Source organism: Aethalodelphis obliquidens, unplaced genomic scaffold (assembly GCF_003676395.1).
Source record: "Aethalodelphis obliquidens isolate GAN/ISIS:26980383/991018 unplaced genomic scaffold, ASM367639v1 scaffold38, whole genome shotgun sequence".
Lineage (NCBI taxonomy): Eukaryota > Metazoa > Chordata > Mammalia > Artiodactyla > Delphinidae > Aethalodelphis > Aethalodelphis obliquidens.
Genome location: NW_020837982.1, coordinates 8,538,898 through 8,560,430, shown reverse-complemented (window position 1 = coordinate 8,560,430; position 21,533 = coordinate 8,538,898). Strand labels below are relative to the sequence as shown.

Below are 21,533 nucleotides of genomic sequence, written 5' to 3'. Positions count from 1 at the left end.
CCCCCCAGCAGGCCTGGCCTCTCTCTGCAGGGGGAAGGGCGAGACCCGGGCGAAGCTGAAGCGCTCGCAGAGCTTCGGCGTGGCCAGCGCCAGCAGCATCAAGCAGATCCTGCTCGAGTGGTGCCGCAACAAGACGCTCGGCTACCAGGTGAGCCCGGCCCGGCCGCCGGGACCCCGGCAGAGGCGGGAGTGGGCGCCACACCCCGCTCGTGTTCCCCTGGCCGGGACGGGAGCCCCAGTCTGGGGCGGAGGGGTAGGAGCTGGAGAAACTGTACCCTCCCGATCGGTCCCCAGCCGCCGCAGGTGGAGTCCAGAAGGCACGGCTTGTTGCTGAGCTGGGGGGATGGTGGGCCTGGGGAGGGGCTGGGAGGACCTGCTTGTGGGGTCGAATCAGGTGGAGGAGCTGAGGCCGGCGCTGTGCTCCCCCTTACCTCCCCGCGTTGGCCTCGCAGCACGTGGACCTGCAGAACTTCTCCTCCAGCTGGAGCGACGGGATGGCCTTCTGCGCCCTGGTGCACTCCTTCTTCCCCGATGCCTTCGACTACAATGCCCTGAGCCCCGCGCAGCGGCGGCAGAACTTCGAGCTGGCCTTCACCATGGCCGAGTAAGTATGGCGGGTCCCCTGGCTGCCAGCCCCTCCCAGTCCCCAAGCCCGAGTTCTGCCCTGCGTCCAGCACAGGGGCCGGCAGGACGGGGGCAGCTGTCCGCAGACCTGAGAGCCTTGAGGCCACCCAGTCTGTCGCCTCCCGTACAGATGGAGAGACTATGGCCGGGAAGGGGGGATTTTCCCTGGGCCCCCCGGCACTCAGTAGTAGAGCCAGACTCTCTCCTCTTCTCGTGCACCTGCCCTCTTGGCTGGTACCCGGCCTCTGGTGTGCGGTCTGCCAGGCCAGCCACAGACAAGGTGCAAGGGGCAGTGGGGCAGGGTCCGCCGGAGCACTGAGCCTGTCCTCTCCAGGCTGGTGAGAGAGACAGTTGCTTGGGAGAGCCCAGCAGCTGAGCAGCAGGAAACTGAATATCTGCCTGGGGGACATTTCAGACTTCGCCAGTAGGTACACTTTGCTTCCCTAAATGTCGTAAAACCGTTTGATATGAAATTGCCTACCTTCTTAAGACCTGCTCATAGGGAGAAGATTGGGTGAGGGGTGATTCTGGGTTCAGGAGGTGCTCGGGGAGCTTGGCATTTGGTCATAGGCTGAGGGCTACCCCCTGTGCCTCAGGGGAGTGTCAAAGAATGCTCTGGTGAAGGTGCCTTCAAACCGAGTAGGCAGGAGGGTTTAACAAAGGGCTTCCTTGCAAACGTGTGGGCAGGAGTGAGCGATGAGCCAGGCGCCGTGGGGTACCCTCGGGCTGGGGAGAACAGCTGTGCGGAGAGGGCTGGCTGATAGGAGCCGTACTTTGGGGCAGTGGGTGCGACCAGCTCACAGTGACTCGGCAGGAAGGGAGCTGAGGGCGTAAACCCTCCACCCTCCCCCACCTCCTGCCCTCATGCCAGGGCCTCACGTGGGCTGGACACGGAAGGCAGAGGGCAGGGGAGCTGTTGCTGCGGTCCGTCGAGTCCGTGCCCCCGGTCCAGGGCAGGCACGGGGCAGAGATGAGGGTGTTGAGGGCTGCCTGTTGCTGGGCTTTGTGGAATTAGGGGGAGGAAGGTCAGAGGGCAGGAGGACCTCCCCAGAGCTGAGTTTCCTGGAGGGAACATTTTTCATTCTCTCCTGGCCGCCCACCTTTGTGCCTGGTGGAGTGAGCCTCTGGCCACCCGTGTGTGCCTGACCCCCCTCGTGTTTTGTCCGCGACCCCGGTGCCCACGTCCGGGAGGTGCTCTCACGTGCTGGTGGAGCTGGAAGAGCCCTCCCTGAAGCCTGGCCTGCCCCCCCCCCCCCCCACCCCGAGTCTGTTCCACCCCACACCTGGCCCCAAGCCCGGCCAGGGAAGGAGTTGGAGCTCACAGGTTACAGCCCCGTGCCCGGGACTGCGGGTCTCGCTCTAGGGGCAGAACGGAGACCCTGACTTGCTGGCGTGCCGGCGTGGCCCCTGCTGTGTTGTCTCGGGTGACCCGCGTGGCCTCTCGCCCCGTGGGGTCGTAAGAACTCCTTGTATGCTTTGGGAGCCGTCTCTTCCCTGGCTGTTTAGGATTAGCTGTCGTCCTAATTGCGGAAACAGCTTTGGGCAGAGCGCGTTACACAACCGAATCCAGACGGTGCTGAAGTAGCGCCAAGGGTCACGGCTCGATGCTGAGGAGGGGGCGCCTCCCCAGCTGCTTGGAAGCCCAGAAAGGGTGACTGTCGAAAAGCAGATGCTCAGAGTGGACAGGGCCCGGGCTCCGATGTGGGCACCCAAGATCCCCGCCCCCCGCCACCGCTGGGTGAGGCCACGCTTGTCTGACAGTTTTTCTCCATCGAGTCCAGTGGGCCTGGCGGTGCCCGCTCAAGCCCCGGCCGCCTCGGTCACCCTCAGCCCTGGACCAGGCTGGGAGGGAGTGGCAGGGAGAGGGGTGGCAGGCAGGGAGAGGGGTGCCCCGGGCCCCAGGATGGTGGCCCTGCACCCCAGCTCGCAGGGAACGTAACTTCCCTTGGCGGCTGGAGCCAGAGCCGTTCGTGGCTGTGCTTTCCCAGCACGAGGTGTGAGCTCAGAGAGCCTCCAGGCTCCAACCAGATGTTTCTTCTACTCCCACATTGGGGTTGGGGCGTGGGAGCCTGCTTCAGGCTGTACCTCCCTCCCACCCAGAGCAAAGGACGTGGTAAAAACGGGGCCCCGCCTTCCTGCCGCCTGAGCCGGCTCTGGCTAGCTGGGGAGGGGAGGGGAGGGGAGGGGAGGATGGGCTTCGGGCCCCTGAGATGAGTTCTGGCTTATCTGCTGACTCGAGAGAGGGCAGGGAGGGGCGCCCACAGCCGGCCTGAGGGGGAGGAAGGTGCCTCCCCTCCTGAGTCATCCGGGAACTCAGCTCACAGGTACGTGGGGGACAGGGCTGGGAGGGTGGCCCTGCCTGCCCGAGGCCTCCTGGGAGGATGGCAGCTGGGCTCGCCTAGTTTCTTGGACAATAAGCTGGTTAGAACAGCTGGAAAGAAGGCACAGGGACACCTACTTGAGGATACTGGGTACCAGTGTCTTAACAGACTACTCCTTAGTTTTGCCAGCAAAAGCCAAGCAGACACGCGGGGCTGGGGGAAAGCCGTCAAGGGCCACGCAGGCAGCAGAAAGGCAGTTTGCGGTGGGCGGTGTAGGGTGATGGGAGCCTGGGCTCTGATGAAGACACAGCCTTTGGAAAGGAAAAGCAGCCGTGGACAGGGCCCCTGCACATCAGGAAGGAGAAGCTTCCAGACCCTTGGGCGAGCAAGGGGCCTTCAAAGCACAGAGACGCTTCTAGAACCTGGGGAGTAAGAGGGGTTTGTGATGCCCCTCCCCCTGATAATTTACCTCCCCAAGATTCCCCGGGGCCTAATCTGTGAGTGATGCGGTGTCGACAACACAGTGAGCTCCCCTCGTCGACAGGCGTTCGGGGCTTGGAAAGCGGGAGGACCGGCTCCTGTGGCGGGTGGTTCTCCGCCGAGATGGAGGGTGCGGTGTAGGCCCGGGGCCGGCCAGTGTAGCTGAGGAGCCCGCTTGCCCTGTGGGGAATGTGTCCTACTCTCAGGTTACAGCCCAGCTGAGGGAGCTTCCAGGCTATTTGTAGTGCCCATGTGTCTCTAAAACCAGATAGGAGGCTGTAGTCCGAGCCCTGGCATCCCAGGCTGCATTTAGAGAAGGCTTAGACAAATAAAAATAACCCCTCAGGCACCTCCTCCACCTGCTGGCCTGACAGGCTAGCCCTGGAGTGACGAAGATCACAATAGGATAGTAGTAGGAGAAAATCCTCTGACCCTTTTTTAACCCCAAACAAGGTAGGGCTAATTCATCTTAAAATTGGTAGTAGGCAAACGATAGCTCTGGTTCTTGCTGCGCAGCGACATTTGAAATGACCTGTACTTTCTTCTTTGGATGATTATTCCATGCTGTTTGAACTATTTAAAACAAGTTTGTGTTTTCACAAAAGCAGTTTTGTTTTCATTTAAAAGGCAGTTGGGGCCTCTAATATTTTGAGACTGAAATGTTTTTATAAAAGTCAGTGTTCATCATCATTTTCCTTTACTCACATCCTGTCTCAGGAGTTGTGTCCATAGCTTCTAGAAATCTTATCATTACTGTCATGGCTGGTTGGGGTGGGGTGGGGACCAGATGGTTAGGGGCTCAGTCCCCTGGTTTCTGGGGAAGCCAGTACCTTGCCTATAGCTTCCTGTCTGCGGGGTAGAGGGTGATACCAGGGTCAGGCCTTAGCGCCCGTCCTGACTGCCACCCTGGGCAGGGGCAGGGATGTCATTAGTGGGAGGGTCAGTGCAGCCTCTAGAATGAAGAAGGGGGGCCAGCCCAAGTTGGACAACACTTGGGACGTGCCAGCAATCCTGGAGAGAAACCAGAACCCGCTCAGAGGAGGGCCCCCAGGTACCCACTGGGGGCACAGCGAAGGAACCAGACATGGTTAGTTTCAGGGAAAGATGGATATTAAGATTCTCTTCCAACACGTGAAGGGCTCTTTTGTGGGGGGAAAAGCAATTAGACTGAGAAGAGCCTTGTGAGGCCAATAGGTAGAAAGTACCAAGAGGCAAAATCGCGTAAGAAACGTGAGGGAAAACTTGCTCCTGGCCAGGGCCACCCGCAGAGGGATCGGAACGGTGCTTGGAGGAAATTAGGGCCCCTTCCCTGAACCTGGAGGGGAGCATGGTCGAGGCAGGGCCTTCACCAGGTGGTTGGTGCCTCCGAGGGGGGTGTTTGGAGGGTGGGATTTCAGTTCTCTTCCAAGGCTGAGGTTTAGGGTTCTAACGGTGCCCACGTTTCCTGGGGGACTGAGTACTCAGGCCACTGCTGTCAGTGGTGATACCTGGACACACACCTGGCATTCTCCGTCGGCAGCCCTGGGAGGGTAGGAGGAGCTCTCCCTGCGCTGCAGGTATGGAGAAGGGCATCAGACGCCACCTGATAGCTCAGGGAGGTGAACTCAGGTCCACGGCCTCCCCAGGAACTCAGATTTTCAGTCCTTGACTATCAACAAAGCACCTCTGCGTGCATATCCTCGTCACAGCGTCCACTCCCCTGACACCGAGCCCCGCCCCGGCCCATCCTGGGCAGCCAGGGTGCCCGCTTATCGGGCCAGAGCCACTTGCCACCCACGAAGCCCTCGGCTTCCCTTGCAAGCTGCCCGCTCCAAACCGAGAGGGAGCCCGCCGACGGGATCCAGGACCGGCGTCTCCGTTTCGCCCTGACTTTCGGTTTCTGATAGGAGGCCCAGCGACAGGCCAGCACCACAGGATGGGCCCCGTGCTGAGATTACAGTGCTTGTCTTTGGAGCACGCAGGCCCAGGAGCCGGCAGGGACTGGTAGAAAGTGCTTGGGGTACAAGGCACCACCTCCCAACAAGAGCAAGCCTACCGGGAGGGGGAGCGGAGGTCGGGGGCTGACTTTCCACCGAGGAAATGGCACGGAAGGGTGAAGCTATGGGCAGAGCCAGGATCTGAACCCAGCTCTTTAGAGTTCCAGTTCAGGCCTCTTTTCCCTGATGACCCACTCTGCTGCTTGGAGCGAACCATGATAATACAGACAGCAACAGTGACCATTCCTAACGTTTACTGAGCTCTTCTGATGAGCCAGACACCGTTCCTGCTGGTTGTGTGATGAGCTCATGGATCCTCCCACCTCCCTGTGAAGTGGCTGTTATCCAGTCGGGGAAACTGAGGCCCTGAGAAGTTAAGTGTCGTCCTCAAATCATATCGCTAGGAAGGATACAGCTGGGATGTGAACAGTGTCACTCATGGACTTATGGATATGGGGGCAAAAAGACCGGAGACCCTGGAACCACAAGAGTGCACACAGCTGTTGAAGCTGATTGGACCGAGTGCAGTTGCTTTGGGCCTTTTGGGTTCGGCCTGATGACGCGTCTGGCTCGGCACAGGGCGGGGCTTTGCTGGGCTTGGCGAGGGTCCCTACTGTTACCTCCCAGGTGGATGCTCATCTTCCCACCTCCATGAGACCTTGAAGCCGGGACCTTCAGTCCCCCTCCCAACTGGGAACGGCAGAGGGAAGAGCTTTTTTTTGCAGCCCAGTGAAAGGCCCCAGTTTCCACATGCATCTACACCAGTGGGCCAGAAGTTAAACCAGTATTTCCCAGAGCATGAGGCGGGCCCAGGGCGAGGTTGAGGGGAGGCTCACAAGATGATTTGAAGCAACTTTTAAAACTTTGAGTTGTTGTGACCCTTGAGTAGATAATAAAATCAATTTAGTGGCTTACAACCAGCATTAAAATAAACCAAACAGAAAAACAAAAAAAAGGAGGTGGGGAGAGAAATAAAGATGAAATCTAGAGAAAATATGAGTAGTAGAAAAGGTCAGTATCTTTGTGAAACTTTATTTCCACATAAATGTATGAGCGTGCTGAATGAATCACAATGAAACACCTCTAACTATGGGTTATGGTTAAAAAAAAAGGTGAAAGACACTGTTGTTTGTACGCGGGCCTCTCACTGTTGTGGCCTCTCCCGTTGCGGAGCACAGGCTCCGGACGCGCAGGCTCAGTGGCCATGGCTCACGGGCCCAGCCGCTCCACGACGTGTGGGATCTTCCCACATGTTCGGGGCACGAACCCGTGTCCCCTGCATCGGCAGGCGGACCCTCAACCACTGTGCCACCAGGGAAGCCCAAAGACACTGTTTTAGGAAGCATATGGGTGAATTTATTTTTTACTTTATTCATTTTACATTTATAGTCCGTGCTGATTCTCCATATACTGCTGATACACGTTGAATTTTTTTAGTGAAATTTAATTTTGGAGCTAAATTTTTATTAATGAAACTAACCTTTTCGATTAATATAAGTTTGTCTAAATTAATAAAATTGAATTTTTTAGCAGAACTTAATTTAGTGAAACCTTAAAGTGAAGCTGAATTTCACTGAAATTTTAAAGTAAGTCTAGTTATGTAAAAACACGAGTCGTAAGGGCGGTTCCTGGATGTGGGAGTCTGGGAAACACTGCATTAGAGAAAGTAACTGCAAAGGCTCTTCTGGGGTGATGTGAATTCACAGTTGGAGAGCACTTGGGAGCCTCCAGCTCCGGGCTGATGGCTGGGGCTGGCGTTCTGATGCGGCTTCTGTGTTTCAGGAATCTGGCCAACTGTGAGCGCCTCATTGAGGTGGAGGATATGATGGTGATGGGCCGCAAGCCAGACCCCATGTGCGTCTTCACTTACGTCCAGTCTCTGTACAACCACCTGCGTCGCTTTGAGTGAAGCCCCTCGGGGCTGGAGAGCCAAGCCCCGAAGGAGTCGGTGGGGCCGCCTGTGTCCCGGAGTCAGGATGCCCCCCCGAGCAGAGTTGCATTCTGGTGTGAGAGAGCTGTTTGTTCTGTGCCTCGTAACCGCGCTCCCCAACCTGCCCGGCTGCGTTACTGATGGGAAAGTACCGCTGAGCTGCGTGCACTGACTGCACTGATCACAGCCAGGGGCTCCAAGGCAAAGGAAGTATTACCAGAGAGAGAGAAATTGGTGCTAAATAATTACCTTCCTTAAAAATAATAATAATAATAATGCTTGTCTGTAGATTCTGGAAGCCTGAATCAGTGTTCCCTCTGCTGAACTGGATCCATTGGCTTTACAGGGTTGCATTGACTACCAAGTGTTTTTTAATCCAAACACCCAGAGTTTTCTACTTCCTCACACTATTGTAGGTTCCTTTCCTCCCGCGCTCTGGGCCACTGCCAGGAAATATAGAGACGCTTAATCAGCAGCTTGACAAAGAAGACTGAAGTCTTGGGAAGAAACTGTTTAATCACTCCCAGGTCCTGGGCAGCAGCTGACCTGCAAGTCACCTCGGCTCTCTGGGGAAATGGGAGGGCTCTCGCCGGGTCCCAAAGTGGTCCTGTCCTTCCCAGGAGGGCTCCGCACGTGTTTGGCTGAGAATAGGCCCTCGGGAAGTTAACACTTTTAGGGAAGGACGGGCATTTGGTGCTGCGAGGTGGTTTTTAGTCACAGCTTCTCTTAAGGGATTCGCTGCAGATATTTATAAAAAGTAACTCCATCTGTACCACTGACCGTTTGTACATAAAAAGATGTGTCGCACTTCGCTTGGGATTTGTTATTTCTGTTTGGGAGATGGGGTGCCTGGGAATAAGAGATTTCTCATCCGTTTCAAATGAAAATCTGCTTACATCCCGCCCCCCCCCCCCCCCCACTTAACTGTTTCTATACCAAAATCACCACTCAGAAAGTTCAAAATCACATTTGCTCTTCTTGCGTTTGCCTGTCAGTCACCCGTCTCCGTGTCATGGAAGGAGCACGGACAGAAAGTCCCCCCTTGTGGTTCTGTCCCCTGGAAGTTGACTGACAGATCTGTGATCGGCAGTGGGGTGGTCCCGCACGTGGGGGAGCCCATCGAGGGGCACTGGTTTATTTTCACAGCTGTTCGGTGGTACAAAAAAAAGCTGTTAGGGTTTTAGTAGAACATCTTTAGATTCTATAAAGCTGCAGCCATTAGCTTATTCTTATTCAAGAAGCATTTTCTAATTGGGTTGGATTTTAGCCATGAACTTGGAGGACTTCCCTTTAAGGAGTTAATGTATGTCTTCAGCTCGTGCAGTGGGTTCTAACCACCAGCATCTGTGCCTTCTCAGAGTCACCCGTGGTCCCTTGTGTTGGGGGACAGAGCTCTTTGGGGGTGTCGGGAGGACCACGGCAGAGCTTGCCAAGTGGGTGATTGGTAGTCTCAGCAGATTTGTTTGTTCGGGCTGCAGCCTTGTCCCATCCTTTGGATTCTTCCACAGTGGGAACCACTCCCTTTCCAGCTCTTGTCTCGTGGAGGCTTGGGAAGGTGAGCCCTATTATTAGCAAAGACACTGCACCTGGTTTTTTTTTCTTACTGAAGTTTAGGGTTTCAAACCTAAAGCCAGTCCAAGCACACAGGAGCTCTATAAAAAGCACGCCTATACATTCCTGAGTCCTTGCACATGTTAAGCAGAGCGCTCCTGAATTGCACACGTGGTCTTGCACCTCTGCACATAAAATAGAGCAGACCCTGCTGGCGTAATGAACAATTTCTCTTAAATTGAGGCGTGGTGTCCCTCATGTCTCACATTCAGAGTAATCCAGGCTAGATATCTTTAAAGTAGGTCCTGTAATGTTCTCGTCTGTGGTTTGGGGGGGAGGGGCAAATGAGGGCTCATAAGCTTTAAGGGGTTTGAAACTTGATTATCTCCAAGACAAAGCCTGAGGGTTCCAAGGTGTGGGGCAAGTAGGGGGGGTGGGCGGAACGCGAGCAAGCCGCCCAGTCTCAAGACATTTGGAAGCCATCGTTTTAGATCAGTCTTGCACGGAAAGTTCCCATTTGTGCAATTGGACGTCGAGTTGCCTTCTACCATGGTACAGATGGTCTCACATGTTTATTTCCCATCCCCACGACACCTCCCGAGAGGAATGATTTCTCAGAGCTGCTTGTGTTCCATAAGATTCTTCTGCTTTCCCAGATCCCTTCACCTGGATTTTGTTAAAACTTATTAAGTGACCAGATTGGCTTGTGCGTTTTTCCCTGAAGGGAATGTTTCTCCAGAGCCAAGATGGGTTTTAGCTTCTCTGACAGCTGATGGAGATTTTTCTAGCCAAGGGAGAGCTCATAAGCACTTTCTGAATATGATCTTGTACATGCTGGTTAGAGGAGAACGTTCAGGCCAGGTGTTCGGGGAACAGTCTGTGAAGGCCAACGAATTTCGCAAATGTGTTCGATGACGAAAAGCTCTCAGTTTTCCCTGCTGCAGCGGTCAGTGCTCTGTAACTGGAGGAGACATGTGTGAGAGGATATTTTCTTTTCTACCATCCCAGGTCTATGTGACTCCAGGCAATTGGATGGCATGCTAAAAATGCTGAGTAAGTTGGTCAGTTTTAGGTGGGACATCTGTGCAACCCAGAAGAACCAACTCTGAATTGGGTTTCTCGAACTTAGGGACAGGTGACCAACTCATCCTGGTGAATCGATTATGCCTGTCGAGACGGCCAACTTGATCTGCCTTTGTTCCCCTCTCTGAGCTACGCTTTCGCATCCACCCATCATCCCCTTCTGCTGAGTGACGAATGTTCTCGGTAGGATTAGTATCCGTCTTATCTGTCTCGCTTTTGAGATTTGGTTTGGGCTTGCTTTTAAAGCCTTTGATCTCTTATCTCTTGGTTTTTGGACTTGATTTGACATCAAAGAGCCCTCATCGTCCTTTGAAAGGGCACCTTAAACATGCACAGGCCTGCCTCTTCCCTAGAAAGCACCAAACAAACCAAAAAACACCTGGGAAGGACGAACCAAGAATGCTGCGCTCTCTGGGGTATCCAGGCAGCCTCTGCAGGAGGGAGACCGTCCGACTGGGTGTAATGAAGAGCTGATGGAGGCCCCGAATCAGTAGGGCAAGACGATATGGGTGGTGACACCCGAGACGTGCCAGTGTTTGGGTGCATCTTGACTCCACCCTGGTCCCTTGAGTTGATCCAATGCTGTCACATAGGCAAGGGGCAAAGATCTATATTTTTTACAAACCAAATTTTTCATCACTCACAGTTACAAGTGTCCTTAGTGTGTCTGATATCTCGGTGATATGTGCCTTATTAGACCCTCTTCCTGGCATCCGTGACCTCACCCACACTCTCAAGTTCCCCCCACCTGTCCGGCTGTTTCTTCCCAGTCTCCACCATGGCCTCCTCTCCCCCCATCCGTCACTCCCCTGTGCTGTGTCTTCTGCTCTGTGCCCTGTCTTCTACATCAGGGGTTCATAACCCAGGACTGGTGTGGGCTTTGGGAGCCTGAATGTCCAGATAGAATGTTTTCCCTTCCTTTTCCCTTCACAACTGGCTCCTTCTCCAGTGTTGACTGCGTCAGCAAACGGCAGCATGATCACTACCCATTGTCTATGCCAGGGACCTGAAAGCCACCTTGTCCCTGGGCATCACGGACCAACTGCCAAAGCAGTTCACCTGTTTCCTTTCGTGTGTTGTACACCAGGCATTTGCAAAACTCTTGCTAGCAGAGCCTCATGATTTCTATTGAGTGTCCCGACGCATCAGAGCTACTAGTTTTCCCCAAGGTTTTATTCTGATAATCCTCAAATTTACAGAAACGTTGAAAGAAGAGTTCAGCGAACATCGCGTATTCTTTTGTCTTGATAACATTCTGCCATGTTTGTGTCCTGCCTCCATTTTTCTGAGCCATTTGGAAGTAAGGTGCATTATGACACTTGGCCCTGAATACCTTTTTAGCAGACGTCTCCCGAGAATAAGAACATTCTCCTACATGAGCACGATATACCAGCACACCTAAGAAACGGAACATTTACTTGTATACAGTGTACATTCACATTTCCCTAATTGTTTCCACATGCCTGTTAGGCTGTTAAAAATTGTTAACAATCCAGGATCCAATCAGAGTTCACACACTGCACTGGGTGGTTGTGTCTCTTTAATTGCTTTTAATCTAAAACCGTCCCTCCACTTTTTACTGCCTATTTTTAACTTAACTCTTTTGAAGAGCCCAGGCCGGTTGCCTTGTAGACCGTTGCCCACTCTGCTGTCGTTTGTTTCCTCCTGAGTAGATTCACGTGAAACGTGTTTGGCACGAATACAGCCCAGGTGATGGATGTTTCCATAGCATCACATGAGGAGCACACGGTGCGGGTTAGCCCCCTTTGGGCCATGGGAGGGTTGATGGTGTGGGGAAGGGTGTCCACCAGGCCTCTCCATTGCACCCTCTCCCCCTGTAACTAGTTAGAAACCTGGGTGATGCTCTTGAGACCCTGTGAGTATCCTTCTCCCCAACATCTTTAGAATTATCAGCTGATGATTTTTGCCTGAATCTGTGATTAGACTGGGAGTTGAAAAGGGTGATTTTTTTTTTAATTGAAGTATAGTTGATGTACAATGTTGTGTTAGTTTAAGGTGTACACCAAAGTGATTCAGTTGTGCATACATATTCTTTTTCAGATTCTTTTCCATTATAGGTTATTATAAGATATTAAATATAGTTCCCTGTGCTGTGCAGGAGGTCCTTGTTGGTTGTCTGTTTTATATATAGCAGTGTGTCTCTGTTAATCACAAGCTCCTAATTTATCCTGCCCAGCCCCGCCACCCTGCTTTCCCCTTTGGTAACCATACGTTCCTTGAAAGGGGTGATTTTTGAGTTCCATCATTTCTTCTATATTTAATAGCTGACACTCCTCTGTAAAGAAGGCCATTCTCTCTTCATATCTCCTTTCTTTGAGTATTACTATGGACTTATGATTCTTTTTCAAAAAATGCAATGTGTTGAAATCCCTGTCATTATTATTTTTGATACTCGAACTGTCCAGTTTGTCCAGGGGGAGAAGACAGCTCTTGTGTCCTTTTGATGTGTCCCCATCAGCCTCTGAGCACTTCCTTGCCCGGTGGCACAAGGTGTTCCAGGCTGACCTTTTATCTTCTTTGCCGTAATCCTGCAATCAGCAGCAAGGGATCCTGGTCTCTTTTAGTGGGGAGTCGTATTTTTCAGTCAGGATCCGGGAACTAGGTATGTTCATTGCTACTGGGTGTCTTGCTTCTAAGCCCTTTCAGTGAACAGAGCTAAGAAATTTTATGTATAAATGCCTCCAAGCATACCAGCAGATCCGAGACCACAGGATTCATCTGCACCCTCCTCTATTCCATACTTACATTTCTTTTTCTCCAACAATCCTGATTCCCGACAATTGCGGTGTATTACAACTGTCTTCTATGCTGTAATACACAGACAAGAATTCCATAATTTAAAAACTGATGGCAAGGCCAATGACGAATCCACTAAGTAAAGTTCAGGATTTCTTGGCAGCCCTCCCCCCCTCCCCCCCATAAATCCTCTTAGGGTGCACAGATACTTCCCTCAAAAGCTGCTTGCAGTACTTGTTTTCTCTTTGAAGTCATGTTATGAATCTGATATATAGTTAGGTTCATCTGTTTCTGTTTGCATTCAATGGAGGGTTTGTTTCCATGAGTTTAGTTTATTTTCTAAATGTGCAAATTCTTTCCCTAGTTTAAAAATCAAAACTGTATGAAAAGGTATCCTCCCATTCACGTTCCCCCATCCATTCCTGTTCCCTCCTTTACTCTCTGGTTCATCCTCCCTTTGTGTCTTTCTTTCCTTCTTTTTTTTTCCCCTTCCCTCCCTCCCATCCACAATAATAAGCAAATACATAGCTATGTTTTTATGTTCCTTTCTTTCTTACATAAAGGATAGCGTAGCCAATACTTGCTATGTACCTTGCTTTTTAATTTTCATTAGCAAGTGACATCGTTTCATAGAGCTCGTCCTCCTCTTTAAAAGGTGGCTGCATGGTCCTCTACTGTGTGGGTAGGGGCAGTTTCTTCAGCCAGTCTCCTGTGTAAGGGCATCCAGGTCCTTCTGATGTTTAGCTGTTACGAGCAGTGAGCAGCCTTGTGTATGTGCTGCTTTATACTTGTGGCGGTGTGTCTTCAGGGTTAAATCCCAGAAATGAGGTTGCTGGGTTAACGGGTAAATGCCTACTTTGTTAGATATTGTCAAATTCCCCTCCCTACGGGTGGATTTTGCACTCCCACCATGAGTACCTGCTTCTTCCCCAGCTCACTCTTTCCCCAGACTTTGTCAGACTTTGGAACTTCTGTGAATCTCACGGGTGACAGATGGTATCAGTATAATTTCAATTTGTATTTCACTTAAGAGTGAAGATGAGAATATTTTTATACTTATGGGCTATTTGTGTATCTTTTTCTGTGAACTCTCTGTTCGTGTCTTTTGTCCCTTTTCTCTTTCCCCCCTGATTTTTTAAGAACTCTTTATATGAGGAAGATTTCTGTATCTCTTTCTTTAAATTTTTATTTTATTAAAAATGTTTTTAGGGCTTCCCTGGTGGCGCAGTGGTTGAGAGTCCGCCTGCCGATGCAGGGGACATGGGTTCGTGCCCTGGTCCGGGAAGATCCCACCATGCCGGGGAGCGGCTGGGCCCATGAGCCACGGCCGCTGAGCCTGTGCGTCCAGAGCCTGTGCTCCGCAACGGGAGAGGCCACAGCAGTGAGAGGCCCGCGTACCGCAAAAAAAAAAAAAGTTTAAAAAAAAATGTTTTAAAATGTTATATTTTTAATACAATTTTGAAAGGTTACTTTCCATTTACAGTTATTACAAAATATTGGCTCTATTCCCCATATGATGTAATATGCCCTTGCAGCTTATTGTACATCTAATAGTTTGTACCTCTTAATCCCCTACCCCTAAATTGCCCCTCCCCCCTTCCCTCTCCCCACTGGTAACCACTAGTTTGTTCTCTACGTCTGTGAGTCGGCTTCTTTTTTGTTATATTCACTAGTTTGTTGTATTTTTTAGATTCCACATATAAGTGATATTGAACAGTATTTGTCTTTCTCTGACTTATTTCACTTAACATAACGCCCTCCAAGTCCATCCATGTCATAGCAGATGGCAAAATTTCGTTCTTTTTACAGCTGAGCAGTATTCCCTTATATATAGATACCACATCTTCTTTTCATGTTTTAAAATTTATTTATTTATTTATTTACTTATGGCTGCGTTGGGTCTGCATTGCTGTGCGCAGGCTTTCTCTAGTTGTGGTGAGTGGGGTCTACTCTCGGTTGCAGTGCGCGGCTTCTCATTGCAGTGGCTTCTCTTGTTACAGAGCACGGGCTCTAGGCACACAGGCTTCAGTAGTTGTGGCTCGCGGGCTGTAGAGCGCAGGCTCAGTAGTTGTGGCACACGGGCTTAGTTGCTCCAGGGCGTGCAGGATCTTCCCGGACCAGGGCTTGAACCCATGTCCCCTGCATTGGCAGGCAGATTCTTTTTTTTTTTTAATTTTTTAAATTTTATTTATTTTTGGCTGCATTGGGTCTTCATTGCTGCACGTGGGCTTTCTCTAGTTGCGGTGAGCAGGGGCTACCCTTCGTTGCGGTACGTGGGCTTCTCATTGCGGTGCCTTCTCTTGTTGCAGAGCACAGGCTCTAGGTGTGCAGGCTTCAGTAGTTGTGGCACGCGGGCTCAGTAGTTGTGGCTTGTGGGCTCTAGAGCGCAGGCTCAGTAGTTGTGGCGTACGGGCTTAGTTGCTCCAAGGCATGTGGGATCTTCCCAGACCAGGGCTCGAACGTGTGTCCCCTGCATTGGCAGGCAGATTCTTAACCACTGCACCACCAGGGAAGCCCGATACCACATCTGCTTGATCCAGTCATCTGTCGATGGACCTTTCGGTTGCTTCCATATCTTGGCTATTGTAAATAGTGCTGCTGTGAACATTGGGGTTCTTATCTCTTGATCCCAGTTTCCTCCATCCACTCTGCCTGGTAACCTTATGTAACGCATATCACTTCTCACTTGGATTAGAACAATTACCTCCTAGAACTGGCCTCCAGGCCTCCATTCTTGGCCTTCTCTAACCCATTCTCTACCCTCAGCCACCAGAGTGATCTTCCAATGCAAATCTGATTGCATCACCACCTCCATTGAATGGATTCGCATCATCCCTAGGATAAGCAATTCCTTAACAGGGCATTGAAGACCACCAACCTGGCTCCAACTCTCACCTTTATCTTCGTCCCTCACTGTTCCCTCTGCCCTGTTCACCTGAATCTCTCCTACTTCATGCTCAGAGCTCAGTCTAAATATCACTTCCTCCGGGAGGCCTTCATTGACAGCCCTCCGCCACCTCTGTCCCCAGAGCACCATAAACTCACTTTGTCCTATCACCCACCACTCTTGTTTTATCACTAGACCGTAAGTGCCAGGAGGGCAGAGAGTGGGCCCAGCTCCCTACTGGGTGCCCATGGTCTAACAAGAGCCTGACACACAGTAGGTGCTCACGAGTACTTTCTGAACGGATGGGCGGTGCTGCCAGGTGAGCAGGTTTCTCTGAGCTGGGCGAGCACAGGAGGAGCAGGCCAAATGAACCAGTTGTTCTGGGCCCCCGGGACCCCGCCCAAGTTTCGGAAGGTCACGTGCCTCCTTTCAGAATGAATCAGGTGCCGCTGCCTCTCCTTCCAGTGGGACATTCTAATCCAATATTGCTTCGGTTCCAATCGCCAGAGACTCTCAAGCGCCCACGGGAGGAGCAGAGTCAGGCATTTGTTTATGAGCTGATACTGATACATGAAGCCGAAGGTAACAAGCTGTAACTGAGCTTCTCCAAGCTTGACTGGAACCACCGTCGGTTCAGAGGTTCAGATTTCTGCCCCCAGAGTTCAGCGTCACGGCCTTGGATGAGGGATGGTGATCAGTGTTACGGGTTTTCCACTACGAAGGCCACCTTCCCTTCAGTCATTATCACGAGACTGGAAAGAAAGAAAATCCAGTTCGGTTAGAACAGAGAAGGGTTGAGAACACTTCGGGGCATCTGCTGTGATCGGTTAGAAAGCAAAGCCGGGGAGGGGAAAGCAGACCACAGCCCCTCCCCTGGCTCTGGGACCCCCAGAAGGACCCACAGGGTGGCACCTTCCAGTGACTAAAACGCCGCCCAGAATCAGATCAGTCCTAGCGTAGTTAAGCAAATGGCATTAACCACATGGCACATGGCAGAATCACAGAGCGAACTCCTACCGATGACACTGAAGTATCCTGAGCCACTCAGTTGGTCCACTGAGCCCCCGGGGACAGAGGCAGAGCTGTGTGCCCGTCCGTTCCCACTGCCATCCTGGCCTCAGACAGAGTTTGCTCATAGTAGGTGCTCAGCGGGCTCTGTTGACCTGACTGGGACAGGTCACCTGCCCACCTGTTGACACCACTCCACTGTCATGGTTACCATCGCATTGCACATTGGCAAGTTTGGGGGACGCCAGGCCACTTTATCCCGCTAATAAAGGCTTTGACGTAACTAGAGCAGGTTCTGTGCAGAACTAACCACAGATCAGGGGTTAATTAGTCAGCCCTGCGGGCAGTCCTCAGTCTCTGAAGGAGTAACTGATTTACAACGGTCTTGCCTCCCACTGGTGACTTTCCCTCTGCTCCCCAGGGCAGGGATGGGCTCCAGCACACCAGGCCGGCCCCCCGAGAGGGACCAATCCCACAGAGGAAAACCCAATGTTCTGCCCCGAACTGTGTCCCCTGCACCCTCGCCACAGTCTTCCTCCGGGCATAGGAATTTCATCCCAAAGGAGATCTGTTTGTTTCTTTCTGTTACTTTATCCAGCAGGCTTACGCTGACCCAAGGAGCGTGACTATGGGGAAATGGAGTATTTTCAGTCAGGGGCCATCACAGTCACTGTATCAAATATCTTTTGGAGAGGTGGATTTCATGACAGGTGTGTTTTTATTCAGGAAAAATAATGCACTTTCCTTCCAAGAGCGTTCCCTCTCTCTCTCCCTTACCCCCATCTCACGCTGCCAGGAGAACCCTCGGTGATGGCAACCACCATGTTTAGCGTGGAGAGACCATAACACCTGAAGGAGAGTAACACCAGAAGACCTGGCTTCAAGCCTCTACTGTCTTTTAATGACTCGGTGATCTCACCAAGCCATACTTTTCTCTTCTTTCAAATGGGCATCAGCCCTGCCCTGCTGGTGTGGAAGGGGTGGAGAGGGGGATTAGTGAGATGATCCAAGACCTGGGAAGCCGTGGTGGTCCTTGTTGGGACAGAGTGGACAGGAATGGAGCCCCGGGTTGGTCTCAGCGCTCTTTCAGGCCAGAGACGTGAAGGAGAAGGCAGAGTGGAAAGGTGGCTGGGTTGGGATAGTTTCTAAAACTGCCCTTGCGTTATGGATTGGGTATTTTTCCTGTACACTTAAAAAATCAAATAAATAAATAAAATAAAAAATCAATTTTAGAGAGGGAAGAGATATGGGAACATATGTATATGTATAACTGATTCACTTTGTTATAAAGCAGAAACTAACACACCATTGTAAAGCAATTATACCGCAATAAAGATGTTTAAAAAAATTTTTTTAATAAAAAGCAAAAAAGAAAAATCAATTTTAGGACTTCCCTGGTGGTCCAGTGGTTAAACCTCTGTGCTCCCACTGAAGGGGGCATGGGTTCGATCCCTGGTCGGGGAATTTCTGCATGCTGCGCAGAGCGGCCAAAACAAAAAAATCAATTTTAGTGAAACGAAATTTACATCCTTTAAAAAACTGTTTTATCAAAGTTGTACATTTCATAGGTTAAAAAGTCAAATGGTACTAAAAGACATACTGAAAAACACTAGCCCCCTTCCCTTCCCACAGCCTCACCCCATCTTGGGGTTCCTTCTTCTATATATCTCCCTTTGTATTTATCCCTGTTTTTTGTTTTGTTTTTTTGGGTTTTTTTTTTTTTTTTGCCACGTCACACAGCTTGCACGATCTAAGTTCCCTGACCAGGGATCAAATCCAGGCCGTGGCAGTGAAAGTCCAGAATCCTAACCACAAGGCTACCAGGGAACTCCCCTATCCCTGTATTTCTAATGGACATTGTTTCACTCCTCTGTCTCGATTTTCCCTTTGTATACATCCATTGACTTCCCACAAGAGGGGATGATAAGGTGCCCCTCCCACACTGTGATCCCATCACTTTCTCCCCATCAATCCCCCCCAATGTGGTCACATCATAATTTTTGGCTAAAGCAATGGTCGGTGTTTATTTTGTCACAACTATGCAAATAGTGTTCATCTCAGAATGTCCCCTAACTGAATTATCTTCTTCCCCAAACCTGCCGTGGTGGTTTTAAAACACGTTCACAAACCCTTTGACTTTCCTTCTACCAAGAGGGGAAACGGATCCCCTGCCTACTTGATATGTGACTCGATTCTAAGGAATAGCAGGTGGCTGAAGGGATGCTGTGTTGCCTCTGACGCTGGGTCGTTAAAGGCGACGTGGCTTCCCTCTCTGTCTTGGGACATATCCTGTGGAGCTCTGGGTGACTGTGTAAGAAGTCTGGCTCTTCTGAGGCCACCATGCTGGAGAGATTATGTGGAGAGACCATGGAGAGAGAGACAGAGAGAGAGAGGTGGATGTCTGAGAAGCCCCAATTTGTCCATCCTCCAGCTACTCTAATCTTCTAGTAACCCTAGCCCCAACCAGCAAGTGAGACATGCCCAGCTGAGCCCAGCTAATGATAATAAATGATGGTTGTTGTTTTATGCCACTAAGTCTGGGTTGGTTCAGTAATGGATAACAGGATCATTGTTCCAACTCCAGTCTCCCCATCTCATTTGACTGCAACTTCATCTTTCCAGTTGCTCAGACCAAAAATCTTGGAGGCACTTTCGACTTCTCTCTTTCTTTCACCCCTCACGTCTATTATGTCAAGAAATATTCTGGCTCTGCCTTCAAAGTCAACCCAGAGTCCACTCACTTCTTACCACCTCCAATGCTGACACCCTGGTCCAAGCCACCATCATCCTCTTGGGTCATCATGGTTGTCTTTTACCTGGATCATGGCAATAGCCTTCTAACTGCAGTAGCATCTTGCTTCTACCTTTCTGCCTGCTACAGTTTATTCTTTTTTTTTTTTTTTTTTTTTTTTTTTTCTCGCCCCCCCCTGTTGTGGCCCCTCCCGTTGCGGAGCACAGGCTCCAGACATGCAGGCTCAGCGGCCATGGCTCACGGGCCCAGCCGCTCCGCAGCATGTGGGATCTTCCCGGACCTGGGCACGAACCCATGTCCCCTGCATCGGCAGGCAGACTCTCAGCCACTGCGCCACCAGGGAAGCCCCGGCCCCATTCTTTTTGCTCGTCTTCAAATGCTCACTTCTACCTTAGGCCCTTTACACAAGTCATTCTTTTCATTTATTTCCTGGAACTAGTAATTACTTTTTGTTTTCTATTTGCTTAGCATTCTATATACCAGTTGCTTATTTTTCCCCCAAGCGCTTCAGTATTTCTGGATATTATTTCCTATGTTCTCAAACATGTCATTTTCTTTTATTCCTTGAGTGCCTCCCTCCTGGTCCCCGCTGGACTGGCTGCTCTCTAGCCACTGTCATCCTGGCATCTCCTTTCACTGTCCTCCTGTATTGAATCCCACGAATCCTAGTTCCACATCTTCTTTCTTAGTTTCCGTTCTCATTTTGTTGGTGTATATCCTGCAGTAGCTGTTTCAGAGAAGATATACATGTGAGGTAAAATTTAAGTCCTTTCATGTTTGAAATGTTTTATTCCACTTTCATATTTCCCTGATCATCTGGTTACAAGTATTTGAGGCCGAAGATGATTCTCACGCAGAAGTTTGAAGGCTTTGCTCCGTTATTTTCTAACTTCCCTGGGGCTATTTAGAAGTCTAATGCCCTTCTGGATCTTCTGTATGTTTTTCTTTTTCCTTTCTGGAAGCTTTGAAAATCTTTTCTCTATTCAGGGTCTTCTGAAATTTGTGCTGATGAATCTTGGTGCGTCTGTGTTCATTGTGTCAGACACTTAGGGGGGCCTTTCAATCTGGAGACTCATGTCCTTCAGTTCTGGGAAATTGTATTGCTTTTGCTAGAATTTCCTTCCTTCCATTTCTCTTTTCCCCTGTTCTCTCTTGAATTCCTTCCTGTTAGTTGGAAACTGGACATCTTGGAATGGTCCTCATTCTTATCTTTCCTCAATTATTACTATTATTTTTAAATCTCTTTGTCTTTTTGTTCTACTTTATCTCCTGAACTTTCTTTTAAGTATTTTTAAAATAAATTTATTTATTTATTTATTTATTATTTATTTTTGGCTGCATTGGGTCTTCGTTGCTGCGTGCAGGCTTTCTCTAGTTGCAGCGAGTGGGGGCTACTCTTCGTTGTGGTGCACGGGATTCTCATTGCAGTGGCTTCTCTTGTTGAGGAGCACGGGCTCTAGGCACGCAGGCTTCAGCAGTTGTGGCACGCAGGCTCAGTAGTTGTGGTGCATGGACTTAGTTGCCCCGGGGCATGTGGGATCTTCCCAGGCGAGGGCTCGAACCTGTGTCCTCTGCATTGGCAGGTGGATTCTTAACCACTGCACCACCAGGGAAGTCCCTCTTTTAAGTATTTTATTCTTACTCTCCTTTTAAAATATTTCCAAAATCTCTCTTTTTTTTTTTTTTTTTTTTTTTTTGGCCTTGTTGCACAGCTTATGGTATCTTAGTTCCGTGACCAGGGATTGAACCTGGGCCCTCAGCAGTGAGAGCATGGAGTCCTAACCACTGGACTGCCAGGGAATTCCCCAAAATCTCATTCTTGTTTTCTCATTAATCCTTTTAAAAATAACATCCAACTCATTTAATGTCTATAACATCTTATTTTACTTCTCTGAAAGAATTATTGAAAGGACTTTTATTTTCACATTTTTTTCCTGCTCCCATAAGCTTTCTTTCCTCCAGATTCCTTCTTCCTGTTTGTTTGGGTCTCTATCTTTCAAGTTGGAAGCTTTCCTTAAATATTGGGTGGTCCTGGACTGCTCATTCTATCTAAGCCTGATTCGCTAAAAAGATGAACAGAGGCTGTGAGGGAGTGGGTGGGCTGGTCAATGGGAAAGACTTACTACAAGGTGATTGGGCCTCAAACTGGCTTTTTAATGGGGGC

The 21,533-nt window shown here is 50.4% G+C and overlaps 1 protein-coding gene across 2 annotated transcripts in view; it reads left to right on the top strand.

Annotated features, from left to right (window-relative positions):
• SMTNL2 (smoothelin like 2) overlaps window positions 1-8,147 on the top strand; it is a 24,169-nt gene extending 16,022 nt beyond the window's left edge. For both annotated transcript variants that reach the window (XM_027130758.1, XM_027130757.1), the window contains 3 exons: window positions 31-148; window positions 453-604; window positions 7,184-8,147. In XM_027130758.1, coding sequence (XP_026986559.1) covers window positions 31-148; window positions 453-604; window positions 7,184-7,310 — 397 coding nt within the window. In that variant the 3' untranslated portion in view covers window positions 7,311-8,147. The remainder of the gene's footprint in view (window positions 1-30; window positions 149-452; window positions 605-7,183) is intronic.
• Window positions 8,148-21,533: the final 13,386 nt, after the last annotated feature.